This window comes from Rhinopithecus roxellana, chromosome 6 (assembly GCF_007565055.1).
Source record: "Rhinopithecus roxellana isolate Shanxi Qingling chromosome 6, ASM756505v1, whole genome shotgun sequence".
In the NCBI taxonomy this organism is placed as follows: Eukaryota; Metazoa; Chordata; class Mammalia; order Primates; family Cercopithecidae; genus Rhinopithecus; species Rhinopithecus roxellana.
Window position 1 is genome coordinate 44,125,166 of NC_044554.1, and position 19,734 is coordinate 44,144,899.

Below are 19,734 nucleotides of genomic sequence, written 5' to 3' on the forward strand. Positions count from 1 at the left end.
GATAAAATTAAAAATTTTTTGGGACATGAATCATACATGCAGAGGCATTGTCAGAGTATACCGCGGCAAAAATCAGAAGAAAGCAAATTCTTCCAGGTCCACACTGTCTGAATTTCTGGATATGAAAATTTACCTCTTGACGTTTTAAGGTCCTGTTTTTGCTTGGACATATGGTTATAGGATCATATGGTCTGGCTCTGATCTTTATACCTTATCATTTGGGCTTGACAGAAGGTCAAGACCTTTAGGAAATGCATAACTTCCCTTGACTGATCTAGAGACAGATGTATTTTAGCCTGCATGGAAAACTCCTCACTGCACTTAAGACCAGGGCCTGGCAGTATTGAGGGCATGAAACTGGTTTTCCAGATGTCTGTCATTGCCTGGCTGCATCAGAACACGTGCGGATCTTTTGAAAAGCATGGACTCGAGTCCTTTCCCTGGAGATTCAGGTTCAGTAGATTTGGGTGAGACCTGGGAATCCACTGTCTAAAAGCTTCCCAGGTGATACTGTGTGGCTGTGTTGGGGTTTTGTTTTGTAGTTGACTTCTCTGTCCGTACCTGCACACATATAGACACACATTCTCTCCATACCTGCACACATATATACACACATGCCCTTATATGTGAGGAGAGTATTTTTGGAGGTCATATAAGGCCCTAGCAACAGTGGTTTCCTCTGGGCAGTGGAATGGGGTGGGTGACTTGAAGTGCTTTTCACTGTGTATCCTTTTCTGCTGTTTTAAATCTTTTACCAGGTTGGAATCTTTTAAGGAGGAAAAAATGGTCAAAGCCTATACTAGTTTTCCAGGATGTGAATGAAGAGAAGGGGGAAATAGTGATAGAACACCATGTCTGTTACTTAGATAATAGATACAGAAGTATCTAGTTGTGTGGTAAAATGTCTGGAAGGATAGTCACTGGAATTCCCAGTGCTGTTCAGCTTCTTTCTTTACGCATTTCTGTACTTGAAAAGAAAAAAAAGTGCGTTCACTTAAATATTTGAATTATAGCCCATCTGTTTCTTGAACACTTGCCCGTGGCCCCAGGGAGGCTAATCTGAACCAGGAGGAGACAGCCCCGCCATCATGGGATTTGCGGTTAGATAAAGTGACCCCCTGTTTTGAGGGAAAAAAACATGATGGTATCAGAGTGGGTGAGAAAAAAACATCGTGGTATCAGAGTGGGTGAGAAAGTGCCTAAGAATTCTTTTCACTAATGAAGTAAACTGAGTTTTGCCTTAAAGAGTCTTGGTCATACTTTGATACTTAAAATCTTGAGGATTTGAGCTTAGTTTGTCAGTTGTTAATTGTGTGGCTGTGTGTGTGGAAAATTGCTGTGCTCTGTTATTTGCAAGGTTATTATGTCTTCACAGGAAGAGTGGGCTAAATGAAATTGTTTTATCTTTTGCAGCTGTTGAATTTGTGTGAGGCTGAAGATTCAGCTTTAACAAAGCTGCCCTGTTATAAAAGCCTTCCGTCGCTCGTACCTTTGCGAATTGCGGCATTAAGTAAGTTAATGAAAATCTACAGGGTATAAAAGTGAAAGGAGACTGACCACAGAGGAGGTCTATAGAAAACAAAAGTGGCCTGTTGTTGTTAATTTTTGTGACTTTTTGTAGTCTTTTTAAGATGGGATCAAAAAATTATTTTTGTATGTTTATCAAATTGTATAATGTGTATAATGAGGTGCCGTAAAATTATATGTGTTGTTAGGATTGAAGTAATTCTGTGCTTTATAGTAAAGTCTGTTGTTGTTTTATGAATCAGACATTCTGGTTTAAAAGGGTTGTCGTATCATGCATATGGTGCCATTTCGATCAGAATCAGAGTGTATATATAGCAAGGGACACGACAGCCTTAAAAGCTTTTTAATCCTCAAGCATTTGTTAATCCTGCAGTCTCTAGGTTTTCATTGGGAAATTGCAGTTATCATTGTCAAGCACAGGAATGATGCAAAGTGTAGGAAAATAGACCAGATCTGTACTGACCAACATAGAAACAGTCATTTTCTCTCTTGTGGGGAGTGAATATAAATGCCCAGTGCAAACTTTTTTAGTTGATTGTCTCTTGCTTTGTTGATTTTTATGCTCTTAATAAAATATTTCCAGAATCTTCCTTGAGTTAGAGTTGGAGAGCTGAGCGGCAGACCATAATACCTGAGCTAGAAGATGGGGGTGGAGTGTTCCAGACAGTGCAAGCCAAAGCCAGCAGGGGGACCAGGGATGACAGGCAGCTTTCTTCTTCTCTTGAGGTCCCTTCTTTGGGGACCTCTGCTGCACCTCCTTCCCGTTAGCCATTGTGGGTGCTACTTTTGCTAGAATGAATGTTACCTGTCACCTAACGTAGAAGATTGAGGTGTGTCTCCTTCCTTAAAAATATTTGCCTTTTGAAAGTCTTAAAGCCTTTCAACCTCAAACCTGGGTAGTGAAGAAGGGCTGGACTGTGTGTGTCTGTCCCCTGCATTGCCTGTCACCGGAGGGCCAGAGGCCATGCCATCAGCCTTGTTCAGATGGGACTGCCCTGGGGCCAGTCACCCCATTACCCCATGAAGGTGTCCTGGAATAGGGGTGTCAGTGGGTGTCTTTTCTTCCCCCTCAAGCCTTCTTATCTGGAGATGTCAGATTTATCATCGCTTTTCTGGCAGGCTAGACTTCACTCTTAGATTATACTTAACATGAGGATGGAAGACCATGTGTACTTTTGTCTTTCTCAAGGCCAAACACTAGGAAAGAGGGCTCGTGGTTCATATTTTTTGTTGGTTGGTAGGAGCCTTTAGGAAAGAAAATTCAGCTGGGGCAGTGGCTCACACCTGTAATCCTAGCACTTGGGGATGCCAGGGCAGGAGAATCCCTTGAGGCCAGGAGTTGGAGGTCAACCTGGGCAACATAGCAAGATACCTTCTCTACCAAATAATAATAATAAATAAATATAGAGAAGAAAATTATTTGGGTATCTTTCCAGTTAATAATGAAATTGTCTTGATTTCTCTTCCTGAAGATGCACTTGCTGCCTGCAATTACCTTCCTCAGTCCAGGGAGAAAATCATAGCTGCACTCTTCAAAGCCCTGAATTCCACCAATAGTGAGCTCCAGGAGGCCGGAGAAGCCTGTATGAGAAAGGTGAGTGTGTGTGTGTGTGTGTGTGTGTGTGTGTGTGTGTGCATGCGCGCTCTGCGTTGAGTTCTTCCTGTTTATTGCTATATAAACAGTATATGCCTAAAAAGCTTTATGCATGTGGTTATTACACATTAAGCTGTAATAAGAATATACCTGTTTCATAGTCATACTGAATTTTTAAAAATATTAAACAGTGAAGATAAGTCTTCTTCATTTCATCGTGAATTTCTGAAAGACAGTATATGACTAATATTCCATCTTCCTAAGGGAGAATGGAAACTAAGGTTGAAGATGACTTCTGTTCTATTATGAAGTGTCCTCAGTTGTCTGTTTTTATTTACAACTTTTCTAATAGTTTTTAGAAGGTGCTACCATAGAAGTCGATCAAATCCACACACATATGCGACCTTTGCTGATGATGCTGGGAGATTACCGGAGCTTGACGCTGAATGTTGTGAATCGCTTGACTTCAGTCACGAGGCTCTTCCCAAATTCCTTCAATGATAAATTTTGTGATCAGATGATGGTAAGCCAAATGCGTTTAAACACTCTATAATTAACTTTAAAAAGGTTAAATTATTTTAAAAATAAATAATGCAGCTGGGCACAGTGGCCCACGCCTGTAATCCCAGCACTTTGGGAGGCCGAGGTGGGTAGATCGCCTGCAGTCATGTGTTCGAGACCAGACTGGCCAACATGATGAAACCCGTCTCTACTAAAAATACAAAAATTAGCCTGGTGTGGTGGCACGCATCTGTAATCCCAACTACTAGGGAGGCTGAGGCAGGAGAATCGCTTGAATCTGGGAGACAGGTCGCAGTGAGCCAAGACTGTGCCACTGAACTCCAGCAAGGTCAATGAGTGAAACTCCATCTCAAAAAAAAAAAAAAAATTAGCCAAGCCTAGTGGCACGTGCCTGTGGTCCCAGCTTCCTGGCTCGGAGGCTGAGGTGGGAGGATCGCCGGACCATGGGAGGCGAAGGTTGCGTGAGCCGAGATGGCATCCCTGCACCCCAGTCTGGGTGACAGAGCAAGACCCTGCCTCAAAAAAAAATAAATAAATAAAATAAAATAAATAATGCATTCAGATGGCTTAAAATTGAAAAGGTGTAAAGGATATACTGCAGAAATCCTCCCTCCCACCCTGTCCTCCAGCTACCCAGATCCCTCCCTGAGACAGCCAGGGTTAAGACTTTGTTGTGTATCTTTTTAGAGATGTTTTATATATGTAAGAGGACGTATGTATATATATTTTTTCCTGTGAAAAGAGGTACTATATATATTTACACAGTCCTTGCTTTTCCCATTTAACACCCATCATTTCATATCAGTACCTGAAGTACTCCATTCTGCTTTATGGCTGCATATTACCTCATGACATGGCCTTGCCATAATTTATTTAACCATGGCCTCACTGGTGAACATTTAGATTGTTCCAAGCCTTTTCATTATATCCCATGATGCACTGAAAAACTTGTTCATAATTTCACATGTGTTTATGTGTGGTGTACATTTCTAGTGGTAGAATTTCTAGATCAAAAGAATGTATGCATTTTAATCTTTTAACACCTTGTCAAATTGCTCTCCAAAAAATTTTTTACCAGTGTACACTCCTATAAAATAGATAAGTGTGCCTTCTTTCATATAGTCTTTTGTAAGAATATCAGAAGTCCTTTGGGTTTTTAGAATTACCAGAGAAATAATTATACAGGAAAAAAACCCATTTGACAGTGTTTAAAATTGAAATGTAAGTGGATGGAGGATATCATCTATTAGCTTTCTTTCGCATTCAGTTTTGCTTCTGGTAAAGGGATTTATATATAATAAACAGGATTTCATGATCCACCACTGCAAACATGAATGTATTTTTCATGTTTATGTTTCCTAAGTGGCGTTTGACCATTTGACATTTTAAGATACTGGAGCTACTTTTTTCTTTTTGGTATACCTTTCCCCCAGCTATAAACAGGAGTTTATACAATGTATCACAGTGCATAGATACATTGTATTTACATGCAGAATGTAGAGAAATATATATGAAAGACACATAGCTTTTTACCTCATCTATATGTTAGTTTCTTCATATCTACAAGTACCTAAATAATGAATAATGACCCAAACACTAAAATTGTAAGTTGTGCCCTAGTAATACATTATAATTGAAAAAGTATAATATGGAAGTGAATGTTCTAAATTGGAGACTTTCTCCTTAAGCTTCCAAATATATGTAATACACATACATACCTATCAGTTTGCATATATTCCATATATTCACAAGAGTGGCTAAAATAAATATATAAAGTTACATCACGTGTTACGGCTGAGGTGCTTTCACACATGAGGCCCATGAGCTCTGTGCATGTGTCCAAATGTCCTAATGCTTTTGTGTATGTCTCCTCTTGAAAAGTCGTCTGTCATTTTTTGCTGCCTTTGTATGCTTGCCTGAGGCAGCTTTGGTTTGTTTATTTTTATTTTTGAGGCAGAGTATGGCTCTGTTGCCTAGGCTGGAGTGCAGTGGTGTAATCCTGTCTCATTGCTACCTCTGCCTCCCGGGTTCAAGTGATTCTCCTGCCTCAGCCTCCCAAGTAACTGGGATTACACGCATCTGCCACCACACCCAGATCATTTTTTTATTTTTAGTGCAGGCTGGGTTTCACCGTGTTGGGCAGGCTGGTTTTGAACTTCTGACCTCAAGTGATTCACCTGCCTCGACCTCCCAAAATGCAGGGAATACAGATGTGAGCCACTGCGCCTGGCCTGTTTGTTTGTCTGTTTGTTTGTGAGACAGAGTCTCACTCTGTCACCCAGGCTGGAGTGCAGTGGCATGATCTCGGCTCACTGGAACCTCTGCCTCCTGGGCTCAAGTGATTCTCCTGTCTCAGCCTCCCGAGTAGCTGGGATTACAGGAGCCTGCCACCACGCCTGTATTTTTAGTAGAGATGGGATTTCATCATGTTGGCCAAGCTGGTCTTAAACTCCTGACCTCATGTGAACCACTGCACCTGGCCCAGCCTGTTTATGTTTAATCTCTAGTCTAACCCTTCAAATCTGCTGTGAGCTGGGAAATCATTCAGTGAACATTGTTACAAAGATTTTATTTTGGTGCAATATGAAGACAACTGCCTTAACGTCTGTAGTTTCTGACCAAGGCCAGTGGTCTTTCTGCCTAAAATAAATCACATGGGTTTTGTGTTAATGGTTCGTTTAGGTGAATTTTTTCCTCCCTTTTCTGCTCTCTGAGTGGTTCAAGCTGGAGGAGTTTCCATCCGGACGTTTTCATCCAGCACCCCCCTGGACTGAGTCCAGCCTGGACTTAACGTTGACGGTGCCTTTGCAATTAGTGACGGAGGTCTTCCTGAATTACACCTGCCTGCTGGGCTCTGCCAGAGGCAGTGGTAAGGGACACACTGGTCCCTATTTAGTCATGATCTTCAGAACCATGTTCAGTCACTGCTGGAGCTCTTGTTTTCCCTCATAAGCCTTTGAGTTTACTAGCTGAAGCCTTCAGCAGTATTTTTTTTTTTTTGAGATGGAGTCTCACTCTGTCTCCTAGGCTGGACTGCAGTGGCCGGATCTCAGCTCACTGCAAGCTCTGCCTCCCGGGTTTACGCCATTCTCCTGCCTCAGCCTCACAAGTAGCTGGGACTACAGGTGCCCACCACCTCGCCTGGCTAGTTTTTTGTATTTTTTAGTAGAGACGGGGTTTCACTGTGTTAGCCAGGCTGGTCTCGATCTCCTGACCTCGTGATCCGCCCGTCTCGGCCTCCCAAAGTGCTGGGATTACAGGCTTGAGCCACCGCGCCCGGCCCCTTTAGCGGTATTTTAAGAGCTAAGGCACCTTACTTTTAGGGTGGGCGTTCATGGAAACAACCCTGAAAATTGACCTTTCTTTAAGAGTTTTAGAGTTTTAGCTCTTATATTTAGGTCTTTGGCCCATTTTGAGTTCTTTCTTGTATATAGCATTAGATAAGGGTCCAACTTCATTCTTTTGCATATGAGATTCAGTTTCCTTAAGATTGAACTACTTGACATATGATTATTAAGTCTTTTATGTGGTTAGTTGGTTTTTCTGTTTGTTTATTGAGACAGGGTCTTGCTCTATCTCCCAAGCTGGAGTGCAGTGGCATGATCATAGCTCACTGCAACCTCCACCTCTTGGGTTCAAGCAATCCTCCCACCTCAGCCTCCTGAGCAGCTGGGATTATGGGCACGTGCCACCATGCCTGGCTAGTTTTTGCATTTTTAGTAGAGACAGGATCACACCATGTTGGCCAGGCTGGTCTAAAAGTCCTGGCCTCAATCGATCTGCACACCTCCCAAAGTGCTGAGATTACAGGAGTGAGCTACCGGACCTGGCCATGTGGTTGGTTGGCTTGAATAATTTCCTCACCAAGCTAAAGATGAATTTTATATACCCATTAGTGTCATTTTATTCCTTTGGGAAAAAAAGAATGGTGATGTGGCTGGCTGTTTTCTATCCCTTTAATTCTGTTACTCTCATTTATATCTTTGTGTAAGGAGCCATTCTGATAAGGAGTAGGGTTCATGAATTTCTGTTCTGGTGATTAATATCCTTTAGGGAATGTTGTTGGTAAAATGTTTAGTGCTTTGAAGAAATGTGTATTATTGTATGCATTTCTCAATGCCAGTGTTCCCGGGAACATTGACTCTGCACGATGGCGGTGTTTCATGAAACCAGTTTGTTGGCTACGTAAGGTTGGGAAATGCAGCCTCTCCAAGTTTGACATGGACTGTAAGGACGTTAAAGGCTCAGAGAAGGCTTGTCTTAGAATGGAGTGTTTAGGTGTCCAAACCATTGTTCCCTGTTCCTGTTTTACCATGGAAACCTTTTTAAAGCAACTTGTTAACTTCCTGTAGGACATCGGTGTTCTGAAGGGCAGGTTTGAACAACGCAGGATATTAAAGATGCAACTGTTATTGAATGCTCTTGTTGTGGTTTTAGCTTTAAAGCCTGGGCATTTGTCTGCCTGGTTTTGCTGGACACAGAGGCTGGAGCCTGGCTACCAGGTGCCTGGGTTAAGCTAAAGTCGAGGGTCTCTTCCCATACTTTTAAATGCAGAGTCCCTTGCTGAAGCATGGCCCTCATTCGGCAGAGGGAATTGCGGCCCTGTGGCACTCATTTGCAGTCCCTGACCAAATGGGGTCCATATCTATCTCGCCAGCCCCTTCCCGAGGGTCCCCATTGTGCCCACTGCTCCCCAGGTGCTGTGGCCGCCATTCCTTCTGTGCTGTCAGGGCCTTTGTCCTCCTCTTCTCTCTGCCCCTCTGCTTCTGGCTTTCCTGCCTTTTCCGAGTCCTGTCCTCAGCAGGAGGACCCCGACCCCCTCTCTCATCAGAGCTGGTTCCTGTCTTCCTCTTACAACACCGTAATTGTAGCTACACACAGCAGGCACCTTTATGTTTACCTTTTTCCCCATCAGACCATGGGCTTCACAAGGAGAGGGACATCAGGACAGGGATGAGGTCGGCCGCTCACGTCTCTACTGTAACACCCAGTGTGGGAGCCGACACTTCCAAGCACTCAGTGAACAGCTGGGAAACAAGTTAACAGGAAGTAAAATGGCAGGGCCTGGTATTGGAACACCCAGGAGTCAGGGTGTTTCCTTCTGTGTCAGAGCAAGTTAGCCTTTTTAGTTTGAAACATGAACAAATGCCAATTATTTTCATCACTAGTTAGATGGTTGCGCTGTTTTAATAATGGAAACGTTGCAGTTCTCAACACTAAACATGATGGAAATGAATGATTACATAGGAGTTTCCACCAGAGAGCAATACTTTGCAAGTGGAATGCACCTCTGTGAGGAAGTCGTGTCTCAGGATGTGTTTTTCCAACAGCAACATCTGCGCAAGTGGATGGAAGTGGTGGTGATCACCCACAAAGGGGGCCAGAGGAGCGACGGAAACGTGAGTGACTTGTTTGTTTCTGGGAAGGGCACCAGCCGCCATGCTGGGTCATTGCTAATGCCGGGACAGTGCTTTCATTAAAATGCGGGTCAGAAATCTAGTTTGACGTGATTATAGTCCTTGTAAATTGTTAAACACATTTGATTGGTATTCTGTTTTGCCTGTCTTTCTCTTAATTGCTGAACATTCCTTTTTATGTTTCTTTAAAATCTCCCCTTTGGTTCACTTTAATATGACTTTTCCATTGAGAATTCTGGGGGGCTTGAATGTTAGTATTTCAATTTTACCAGCTCTGCTTTAAACAGCGGATTTCCTAGCCTGTCCTTGGCAGCTGCTGTTTACATGGTGGTGCGTTCCTCAGCTATTGTTTCCATCGCTTTCCATCATGGGGTGGTCGGTAAATGTGTTTAATCATTATTGCCTGATAAAACCAACTGGAGATTTTTTAGGACTTAAAGCCTTCAGGGGAATGTAAGAAGGAATTCCATAAATACCAGCACGTGTGTTTTCAAGGTCTGCGTCATCCACCCCAATTGTTTGTCCAGTTATATGACTGACCCTTCAAAGCACATTTGTATGGTTTTAAAGGAAAACCGCTTCAGCTAAATCTTAAAGTGTCTGATGTGGGTCATTAAAGACTTTGTCTCTTAAGAATGCATGCTTTCTGCTCTTTTAAATCTAATATTATTTGTATATGTTTATTTTTTACAGTTTTTGTTTTTAACTTGATGTCCTCACAGTGGAATTGCCTTTTCCATGGGTTTCATAATCCCCAGTGAAACTTGACAACAGTGTTCCTGTTAGGGACTTCCTCATAGTTCTTCAGAGGCATAATTAACGTGGCTTTTTGTCCTCGTGTGCCTTTGCTGGATGTGTTCCATCCCAACTTGGATTTTTCTTTTCTGGCTTTATTATGCTTTGTTTTGACCATTGTGTATCAAGGTGTTTTGTTTATGTAAGTCTTGTTTCCTACTGCTTCTAAACAGCCAAGTAAGCAAAACTAAACCAGGATTTTAAACTTTTTAAAGAAGTGATATGCCACGCATGATCCTGTTGAAGGTTTGCTATTTATATACGCAGAAGAGAATCAGAAACTCTTCGTGGAGGAGAGCAGAGTATGTTAATGAGCCCAGGCTCCTGGGATGAGGTGCAGGTGTCTCTGTGCTGCTCTCCCTCTCTCATCTGTTAGGTACTTTTGCTTTACATTTTATATTTGTTTTTATAGTAAGCTGTTACTTTTCTGGAACTCAGTCAGTTCTAGAATAAACATTTTAAAAAACCTACTGGGTAGATGAACAACCTCATTTGAATCAAAAAGATTTAATATGAAATCCTTAACTTGGCCTAGTTAAAAAAATAATAAAAGATTTCATAAAAGTTTATAGCAGATTATTTGGAGGTGGGGGTGCCGTTGTATAGGGGATGGAGTCGTGGATACTGGGAAGTCCTTGAGCTCCTCCTGGAACATTTTTATCATCCTGTGATTATATTACCTGAACATCCGAGGAGGGTCCAGCTCTGTGAGGTTGGCCGCTTGTCTGAAACTCAGAGGCCATGGTGTTTGGGGGCCCAGAGACAACCAACACGGCTGCGGCTTCATCACCTAAGCCCGGGCCCAGGCCGCCATTCAGCTCCTGAATTCTGATCACATTTTAATCTTGGAGAGTAGTTTGTTCCTGTTTGGTAGCATCCCCAAATGACGTTGTTCTGTTGAGACACTACCATTGAAGATATGCTAGACAGTTGACTAAAGAAACAAGTAAAAGCTGCCCTCGAGCTTTTTTTTTTTTTTTTTTTTTTTTTGAGATGGAGCCTCTGTCACCCAGGCTGGAGTGCAATAGCACAGTCTTGGCTCACTGCAGCCTCCGCCTCCTGGGTTCAAGCAATTCTCCTGCCTCAGCCTCCCAAGTAGCTGGGATTACAGGCACCTGCCACCACATCCAGCTTATTTTTGTATTTTTAGTAGAGACTGGGGTTCACTTTGTTGGCCAGGCTGGTCTTGAACTCCTGACCTCAGGTGATCCACCTGCTTTGGCCTCCCAAAGTGCTGGGATTACAGGCGTGAGCGACTGTGCCTGGCGTGCCATGAAGCTTTGGATACCGCTGTGATCAGAGCTCTGCCCCATCACTGTGTTTAGGAAGCTTTCCTTTTTAACCGCAAGCTTACAGGGGAGAATGCATGACCACCTGTTATGCCTGTTCTCTGCGTGTGCACACATAGTGCGTGCACACACACACCCACACACAGAGCCAGTTTTAGGAAGACTGTCCTTCACTTTACATGATAACCCAGCTGTTCATTGGGTGTGGTCATGACCTAAACCACCTGGACCTCTTCTGACTATAGCCGGGAAAGAGGTTTTTGTTACTATCTTAGCACTTCATATAAAATTTGAATTGTTCACTCTACAAAAGACTTTTTTAAAATGTGCTTGCATACAACAAGGTCTTCCAGTTTCTCCCCTTTCACAAGAATCCTGAAGCTCTGTTTTGAAAACGTGCTGTAGGGAAGAAGTCCACTGTTAGACGCTCTCTGTCAGAAGGGCTGTGTTTTGACTTCGAAGGTGAAGGTGTGCTTTTTGCTGTTGAGCATTTGTTAATTACTGTGTGCTTTCTGATAATTTGTGTCTTTACTGTCTTGTTAACCCCAATAACCCTTACTGTGTTTGAGTATATGGGAAGTTTTTATGTAAATAACATAAATAGAAAAAAGATGATTTTCCTCCCCATCCTCAGGAAAGCATTTCCGAGTGCGGGAGATGTCCCTTGTCTCCATTCTGTCAGTTTGAGGTGAGAACAACCTATTAACAGTCAGTTTCTGACTTGCAATGTGAAGAACAGTTTACCTTTTCTTTTCTTTTCTTTTCTTTTTACCTTTCTGTTGCCTTTTTTCATGCTGTAATTTTTGTTTTGGTTCAGCCTGCCATGGAAGGGGTAGAGGTGAGAACTTGAGCGGAGCTACAGGAGGGGGTTGTTGTCGTTGCTGGTTTTGCTGTGACTCGTTAGCTGTGTCGTGGTTCTGTACTGGACAGAGTGCGTTGTGCCCTTGAGTGCAGTGACCTGTATTGTCTGTCTGTGGCAGAGTTGTATCAGTATCATTGCTGTGAACTGTCCAATGCCAAGCATGTTTTCTATTAGGACGTTTTAAGCAAGACTCTTAAGTTCATGTGAGAATTGCAGTGTCTCAGTTATACTTAAAATTGAATTAGATTTTGTGTTCATAACTTCCATCTGAATACACATAGCTAGCAACCTCCTGAGAGGAAACTTACACAGAGTATATTGTACCTGCTAGAAGTGGAAGGAATTACATGTTCTTTCACACTACTGACTGCCCTGAATTTAAACCCTCACAGCCCGTCCCACTCACCCACCCAGTCCCCTTCATCTCTCTCTTGCATGCATACACACCACACATGCACTCACACCGCACATGCACTCACACCACACGTGCACTCACACCACACGTGCACACACACCACACGTGTGTTCACGTCACACGTGCACTCACACCACCAGTGCATTCACACCACACATGCACACACACTGATGCACTCACACCACACATGGACACACACCACACATGCTCTCACACCACACATGCACACACAACACACATGCACTCACACCACACATGCACACACACCACACATGTACACACAACACACGCACACACCACACATGCACTCACCCCATAATGCACACTCAGCACACATGCACTCACACCACACATGCACATGCAACACACATAAACACACCACACATGCACTCACACCACACACACACCAGTGCACTCACACCACACATGCACACACACCACACATGCACACACACTACACATGCACTCGCACCAGTGCACATACACGTGTGCACTCATACCACACGTGCATACACACCAATGCACTCACACCAGATGGACACACACCACAATGCACACATACCACACATGCACTCACACCACATATGCACATGCAACACACAGGCACATACCACACATGCACTTGCACCACACACACACAACAGTGCACTCACACCACACGTGCGCTCACACCACGTGTGCTCACACCACATGCGCACACAACACATGCACTCACACCACACATGCACACAACACACATACACTCACCACACGCACACACACCAATGCACTCAACACCACACATGCACACACACACATGCACTCACACCACATGTGTACTCACACCGTGCACACACCACACATGCACTCACACCACACAAGCACTCACACCGGTGCACTCACACCATATATGCGCTCACACATGTGCGCTCACACCACACATGCACCACACATGGGCACACACCACACATGCACACACACCCCGAGCTTTCCCTCTCGTGTAAAATGGGGATGACAGCATCTGTCACTCCTGCTTCCTAGCGGTGTTGCAAAGACCCAAAGAAGTGGTTTCTGTGACAGTGTTTTGAAAATGAAAAAACGGATTGTAAAAGTACCATTTTAGAACATTATAATTTCAGGATGGAACTTACTCTGTCCTAAGTCTTGCAGATTCTGGGGAAGAGAATTGTAGGGGACATGGAGCTGGCCTTGAGCCCATTTTTCTCATTTCGTACCCATCTCCTGCTTTGCCTTTGGTGTAAAGAGAAATTCCGAAAGTCTCTCAGGTGCTGCTGGGAGTGAGGCCCTTCCCGACCCGTGCTGTCATCCCCATCTTACCCCGAGGATCGCAGCACACACAGCATAGTACGGCACATTGGAATGTGTCCCTCCCTGTGGCCATGGAGAATTTCTTTGAATGACAGGAGCAAAACTGGAAAGTGAGAAGGGAAAGCTGGAGCAGCAGCAGCCACCCCCGAGCTGTGAGATAGTAGAACATGCAGCACCCTTGACATTTCACACATCTTTGATTTAATTCAATGGAGCAGTTTGTCACCTTTATTTTTAGGCCTGGTTGACAAATACTTAGTACCAGGATCAGTTGTTTATATACATTGATAGTTAATTTCCAGGGTAAATACTTAAGTATTTTTTGAAGAACCTTCTCTGCTAGGGTTTTTTGTTTGTTTGTTTGTGTGGTTTTTTCTTTTTTCTTTTTTTTTTCTTTTTGAGACTGGGTCTCATTCTGTTTCCCAGGCTGGAGTGCAGTGGCACGATCCCAGCTCACTGTAATCTCCACCTCTCAGGTTCAAGCAGTTCTCCTGCCTCAGCCTCTGGAGTAGCTGGGACTACAGGTGCCCGCCACCACGCTCAGCTACTTTTTGTATTTTTAGTAGACAGGGTTTTGCCTTGTTGGCCAGGCTGGTCTTGAACTCCTGACCTCAGGTGATGCACCCGTCTCAGCCTCCCAGTGCTGGGATTACAGGCGTGAGCCACCATGCTGGCCTCTGCTAGGTTTTGAGGGCAAAAGATGTCTATGCCCTTAAAACTTAGTGTATTGAGAGGACCTCGTGATACCTTGGTGAAGTAGGGCATCCTCACGCTGCTCTGGCCCCAGGTGGAGTCATCCCCACTTCTGTGAGGGGACTAGCATGGCAGCCCGGTAAGGTCACCTTTACCACTCGTCAGCACGCATGACAGCAAACAGCACGATCCCATCAGGTGTACACAGTCGGCCCCTCCACACCCTGCACAATGGACAGGAACGCTGAAGGCCATAGGCAGACAGTTTCCTTAGGACACAGCACAGTTAGAACCTAAGGCTGGTAAGTTGTGGCTTTTACATGTGAACCCTTTGCTTCATTGCCTAGCCTTGCCAACATAGTTAGACTATGGTAGGGTCTGTAGTGACGTTGATCTCTGTCACTTGCAAAATTAATTGACCTATTTATAATTTCTGGTTTTCTTGATCAGGAAATGAAGATTTGCTCAGCAATTATAAACCTTTTTCATCTGATCCCGGCGGCTCCTCAGACGCTGGTGAAGCCTTTGCTAGAGGTTGTCATGAAAACGGAGCGGGCGATGCTGATCGAGGTAAGAGCCACACAGAAGGCTGCTTCTCGCTCTGCCACTCTCTGGTGCTTGTAGCATCCTCACTTGATTGTATTTTCAACGGACAGATGGAACAGCTTAAAGACATTCAATGTCAGTATTTGCTTGTGGGTGTTCATGCACTCCAGTAACAAGGGACTGTGTTAGGTAGACAGAGCCTCAAGCTCTGAGGAGAGGAAGGTGTGAAATGCAGCGTTCCCACATGTTTTGCAGGCGGGGAGTCCATTTCGAGAGCCCCTGATCAAGTTCCTGACTCGGCACCCCTCGCAGACAGTGGAGCTGTTCATGATGGAAGCCACCCTGAACGATCCCCAGTGGAGCAGAATGTTTATGGTGAGAGCTGTGAGCAGCTGGAGTCAGGGGTCCCTGCAGATGCGTGTGAGCTGTTGTGCTCTGACATGTTCAGTTCATATTTCACTGTTCAGTGTCCTGGCTGCTTGTTTCTTAGATCCATTTGACTATTGGAAATATCATTGCTGTTTGGTTGTGTCTGTGAAACGCGCAGGTCTAGGAACCACTCTTTGTAGGACTTTGGTGGTGGTAGCAAATAAATGCTCTGCCGGGATTATACAATCATAAAGTATGGTTACTGTTTAAAAGTACATTTTAAGGGCCCTCACCTGTAATCCCAGCACTTCGGGAAACTGAGGCGGGTGGTTTACTTGAGCCCAGGAGTCTTGAGACCAGCATGGGCAACAGAGTGAGACCTTGTCTGTACAAAAAATATGAAAATTAGCCGGGCATGGTGGCGCATGCCTATAGTCCCAGCTACTCAGGAGCCTGAGGTGGGAGGATTGCTTGAGCTCAGGAGTTGGAGGCTGCAGTGAGCTATGATTTTACAACTGTACTTCAGCCTGGGCAACAGACCCAAGACTCTGTCTCTTTTTAAAAAGAAAAACAAGCATTTTTAAAAAGCATGTGTGTGGTGCTTTTTTGGTAAGCCTTCCTCGAGAGATTTAGAAAGATTTTTCAAAGGTTTAGAAAGATTTAAAATTCATATCCTCTAACTTTCTATGAGTTTGATTAGCTTAAAACGGCTTTTCTATTTGTTTTGCTTTCAGAGTTTTTTAAAACACAAAGACGCCAGACCTCTGCGGGATGTGCTGGCCGCCAACCCCAACAGGTTCATCACCCTGCTGCTGCCGGGGGGTGCCCAGACGGCTGTGCGCCCTGGCTCGCCCAGCACCAGCACCATGCGCCTGGACCTCCAGTTCCAGGCCATTAAGGTAGCGCCCCTACCTCCGGCCCCCGATGCCCAGGGGTTTAATCGAGACACAGTCCTCTAATTGTCTCTTCTTTGACAGATCATAAGCATTATAGTGAAGAACGATGACTCCTGGCTGGCCAGCCAGCACTCTCTGGTGAGCCAGTTGAGACGTGTGTGGGTGAGTGAGACTTTCCAAGAGAGGCACCGCAAGGAGAACATGGCAGCCACCAACTGGAAGGAGCCCAAGCTGCTGGCCTACTGCCTGCTGAACTACTGCAAGTGGGTGCCTCCTCCACCCTGCTCCGCGGGACCGGCTCTGGACCAAAAGTTCAGCCGGAGCCTCCTTCTAGTCTGTACAAGGCTGTGGTCATGGGATACGTGCAGTCGGATTGGTTGTAGAGAATGGGCTATGTCTCTGAGTTGTTTCAAGGCAAGTCAGAGGCGTAGTTGTTAATGAAATTTGCTGTAAGTTAACCTGTCGTCTTCTTTTGACTCTCCAGAAGGAATTACGGAGATATAGAATTGCTGTTCCAGCTGCTCCGAGCCTTTACTGGTCGTTTTCTCTGCAACATGACATTCTTAAAAGAGTATATGGAGGAAGAGATTCCCAAAAATTACAGCATCACTCAGAAACGTGCCCTGTTTTTTCGCTTTGTAGACTTCAACGACCCCAACTTCGGAGATGAATTAAAAGCTAAAGTGAGTCCCACTCTGATGCTGTAGAAGGCTACGGGTATTTGATCTGGTTTTCTAGGGAACCTCAGGCCCTTTTCTTTTTTCGCTGTGTCTCCCTTGATTAAATAGTAGAGTGAGCCAGGTGCTGTGGCACGTGCCTGTAATCCCAGGTACTCAGGAGGCCACGGCAGGAGGATTGCTTGAGCTCAGGAGTTGAAGGCTGCACTGAGCTATAATCACACCATTGCATCCCATCGTGGGTGACACAATGAGACTCTGTATCAAGAAAAAAATAACAACTAGTGGGCCGGGCTGTAGGTGAGAAAATGCCATTGCTGAGGAATGTCAGGTTCGTGCAGCAGTGACCCAGCGGTGAACGGTGGTTCGTTAATTGCCTTGTTTTTAGAAAATGGCTTGTTTGACGTGAAAAGAATAAACCAGGCTGACATCTCTTTTCCACAAGTTTTTAACCTACCTTTCTAGTTGCTCTTTGTGTAGAAGTCAACGTTGGTAGTCTCACCCCGGGTTGAGTTCCAACTTGATGGTGTGGTATGGCCGAGACTGGCTGTTCTTCCCGGCTTACTGAAGAAACAAACAGCATGGCTTTGTTTTTCTCCGTCATTATTTAAACTTTTTCTTTTTTTTTTTTTGTAGGTTCTACAGCATATATTGAATCCTGCTTTCTTGTACAGCTTTGAGAAGGGGGAAGGAGAGCAGCTATTGGGACCTCCCAATCCAGAAGGAGATAACCCAGAAAGCATCACCAGTGTGTTTATTACCAAGGTGGTATCACTACGTGCATGGGCGTGAGAAATAACCTGGCATGTGGATGAATGTCTGTGTGTGTGTGTTAAGAGGGTTTCATTGAAATAAGTTTGTTCCCCCAACACGTTTATTTTTTGTGATTGTGTTAGTTTATAGCAAACCATCACATTACCATTCTTATTAGTGCGTTTTTGAAGGCAGCCTTACTTTGGAATGAATTAACTTTCCCACATTAATAGATTCTAATCAGAAATGGAATAGATCTCAATGAAAATTCATATAGCAGTTATTTTGTGAAAACCTCTGGCTGGTCAGCAGAGTTTCTGTGTTCTGTTTTCATCTTCAGTTTTTACAAAAGACTCTCCTAACAGCCAGTGAGCATATGAGACTGCCTGCAGTAGCCGCTGTGACTCCTCCTTGTCCAGTGAATGAAACCCCGTGGTGGCTGTAGTCGGGTCTGAAATGAGCTCGGTTTTAACATCTCTGTGCTTTACAGTTTGTGTTGGAGAGGGTTTTTGGAATTAAATGCCTGCATCGTGTTATTTCCCCAAGGCTTACTGTATTGATCCTCACTGTTAGAGGCTGTGTTTGCCCTGAGATTCTCACATAGAGTGTTTGTTGGAATGCAGTGTGTTGGCGTTCCTCATCAGAAATACAGATTGCTGGTTTGCTCAGCCATTTTGTCCTGGGATCAAGGCAGAGGGGACCGTTGTTTCCATTAGCAGACTCCTGGCGCTTACATAGTCTTTGTCCTTTCAGACGGGCCTCCTTCCTGCAGTGTTGACATCTGATCCCCAGGATCAGAGTGAGCCCAAACATTTACTCTTGGTCTCCATAGTGATATTTGCCTTATTCTGGGCAAGTGTAGGGAGATGGGGTCCAGACGGGACCCCTTCCCCTTTGTTACCTTCTCCAGGCTGTGTCTCCTGGGTCAGATGCTGCCGCTACAGGGATTTTGAACGTCAGGATGAGGAGAAAAGGAGCTGGCAGGCTGGAGGCTGCGGATGCAGGTGTGGGCCTGCCAAGAAGCAGTACATCTAGGGAAGAGAGGACCTTGGGGCTAAAAGAGACCTTGATAAAAACATGATTATAATGGAAGACTTCAGTCTGTCTGTTTTTCAGAATTAATAAGACCTGGTAGATACACAGTGGTTAGGATACTTCGTTGAACTGAATGACACTGCCATTATACTTGATTTAATAGAGACGTGTAGAATATTCCTCAAACAAGGTACCTTTGTTTTCTTATGTCTGTGAAACACTTAAAAAATCTGTCAGATGCTTTCAAAACTGTAACAGTTTTTTGAAAGTAGACATTTTTCCAGGCCACATTTTCTGATCATAATGCAGAAAAATAAGGAGTAGACAAAAGTTGACCAGGAAAAAAAAAATCTCAACTATTTGGAAATTAAGAAACTCAGTCCTAAATCACCTTGAATCAAAGAATTCTTCTTTTCCACCTCACCCTCCTCCAGCCCCTGCATCCTGACTCTTAAGCCTGCCCTATTTAAATGTTGAAATAAATTTGGTGAATTTCTCATCCATATGTAAACCAAAAAGTACCTGAGATGGATCTCAATCAATTTAGAAATTTATTTTGCCAAAGTTAAGGATGTGTCCGGGAGAGACATTTGTGCCTTTCTCTAAAAATGGCTTTGAGGGCTTCAGTGTTTGAAGGGGAAAAGTCGGCTGAAGGGGAAAGGGGGAGGGTGTGGCCATCCACACACTGCCAAAGAAGGGGAGCAGGTGGGGGAAGTGTCAGTTCTGTGTTCATCTCATGCTCAGTAAGTCAGCACGTTATATAAGATAAGGTGAACACGGGGTCGTTACCTGTGGAGATCATTAACCTTTCATCTGTAGCTCTGCTTAGGATCAAAAGGAGCCAGTTTCTTGCATAACTCAGCTTTCAGCTTAATTTTTTCCATTGGGCAGAGCCAATTGGGGTCCTGAGATTTTTTTCTCCTTTCACATATATATGAAGGAAAATGGATAGGATGTTATTGATAACCTCACTGTAAAACTTCACGTTACATACTGTGTGTGTGTGTGTGTGTGTGTGTGTGTGTGTGTGTGTGTG

General features: G+C 44.2%; 1 protein-coding gene across 12 annotated transcripts in view; it reads left to right on the forward strand.

Annotated features, from left to right (window-relative positions):
• Positions 1 to 19,734, forward strand: part of TRRAP (transformation/transcription domain associated protein) — a 137,184-nt gene that overhangs the window by 54,341 nt on the left and 63,109 nt on the right. For all 12 annotated transcript variants that reach the window (XR_004057940.1, XR_004057941.1, XM_030932338.1 and 9 more), the window contains 10 exons: positions 1,414 to 1,510; positions 3,000 to 3,121; positions 3,474 to 3,644; positions 8,974 to 9,042; positions 14,873 to 14,992; positions 15,224 to 15,343; positions 16,072 to 16,236; positions 16,315 to 16,496; positions 16,718 to 16,916; positions 17,547 to 17,675. Coding sequence is in view for 10 of the 12 variants with exons in the window: in XM_030932338.1 (XP_030788198.1) it covers positions 1,414 to 1,510; positions 3,000 to 3,121; positions 3,474 to 3,644; positions 8,974 to 9,042; positions 14,873 to 14,992; positions 15,224 to 15,343; positions 16,072 to 16,236; positions 16,315 to 16,496; positions 16,718 to 16,916; positions 17,547 to 17,675 (1,374 nt within the window). In the remaining 2 variants the exon portion in view is untranslated. The remainder of the gene's footprint in view (positions 1 to 1,413; positions 1,511 to 2,999; positions 3,122 to 3,473; positions 3,645 to 8,973; positions 9,043 to 14,872; positions 14,993 to 15,223; positions 15,344 to 16,071; positions 16,237 to 16,314; positions 16,497 to 16,717; positions 16,917 to 17,546; positions 17,676 to 19,734) is intronic.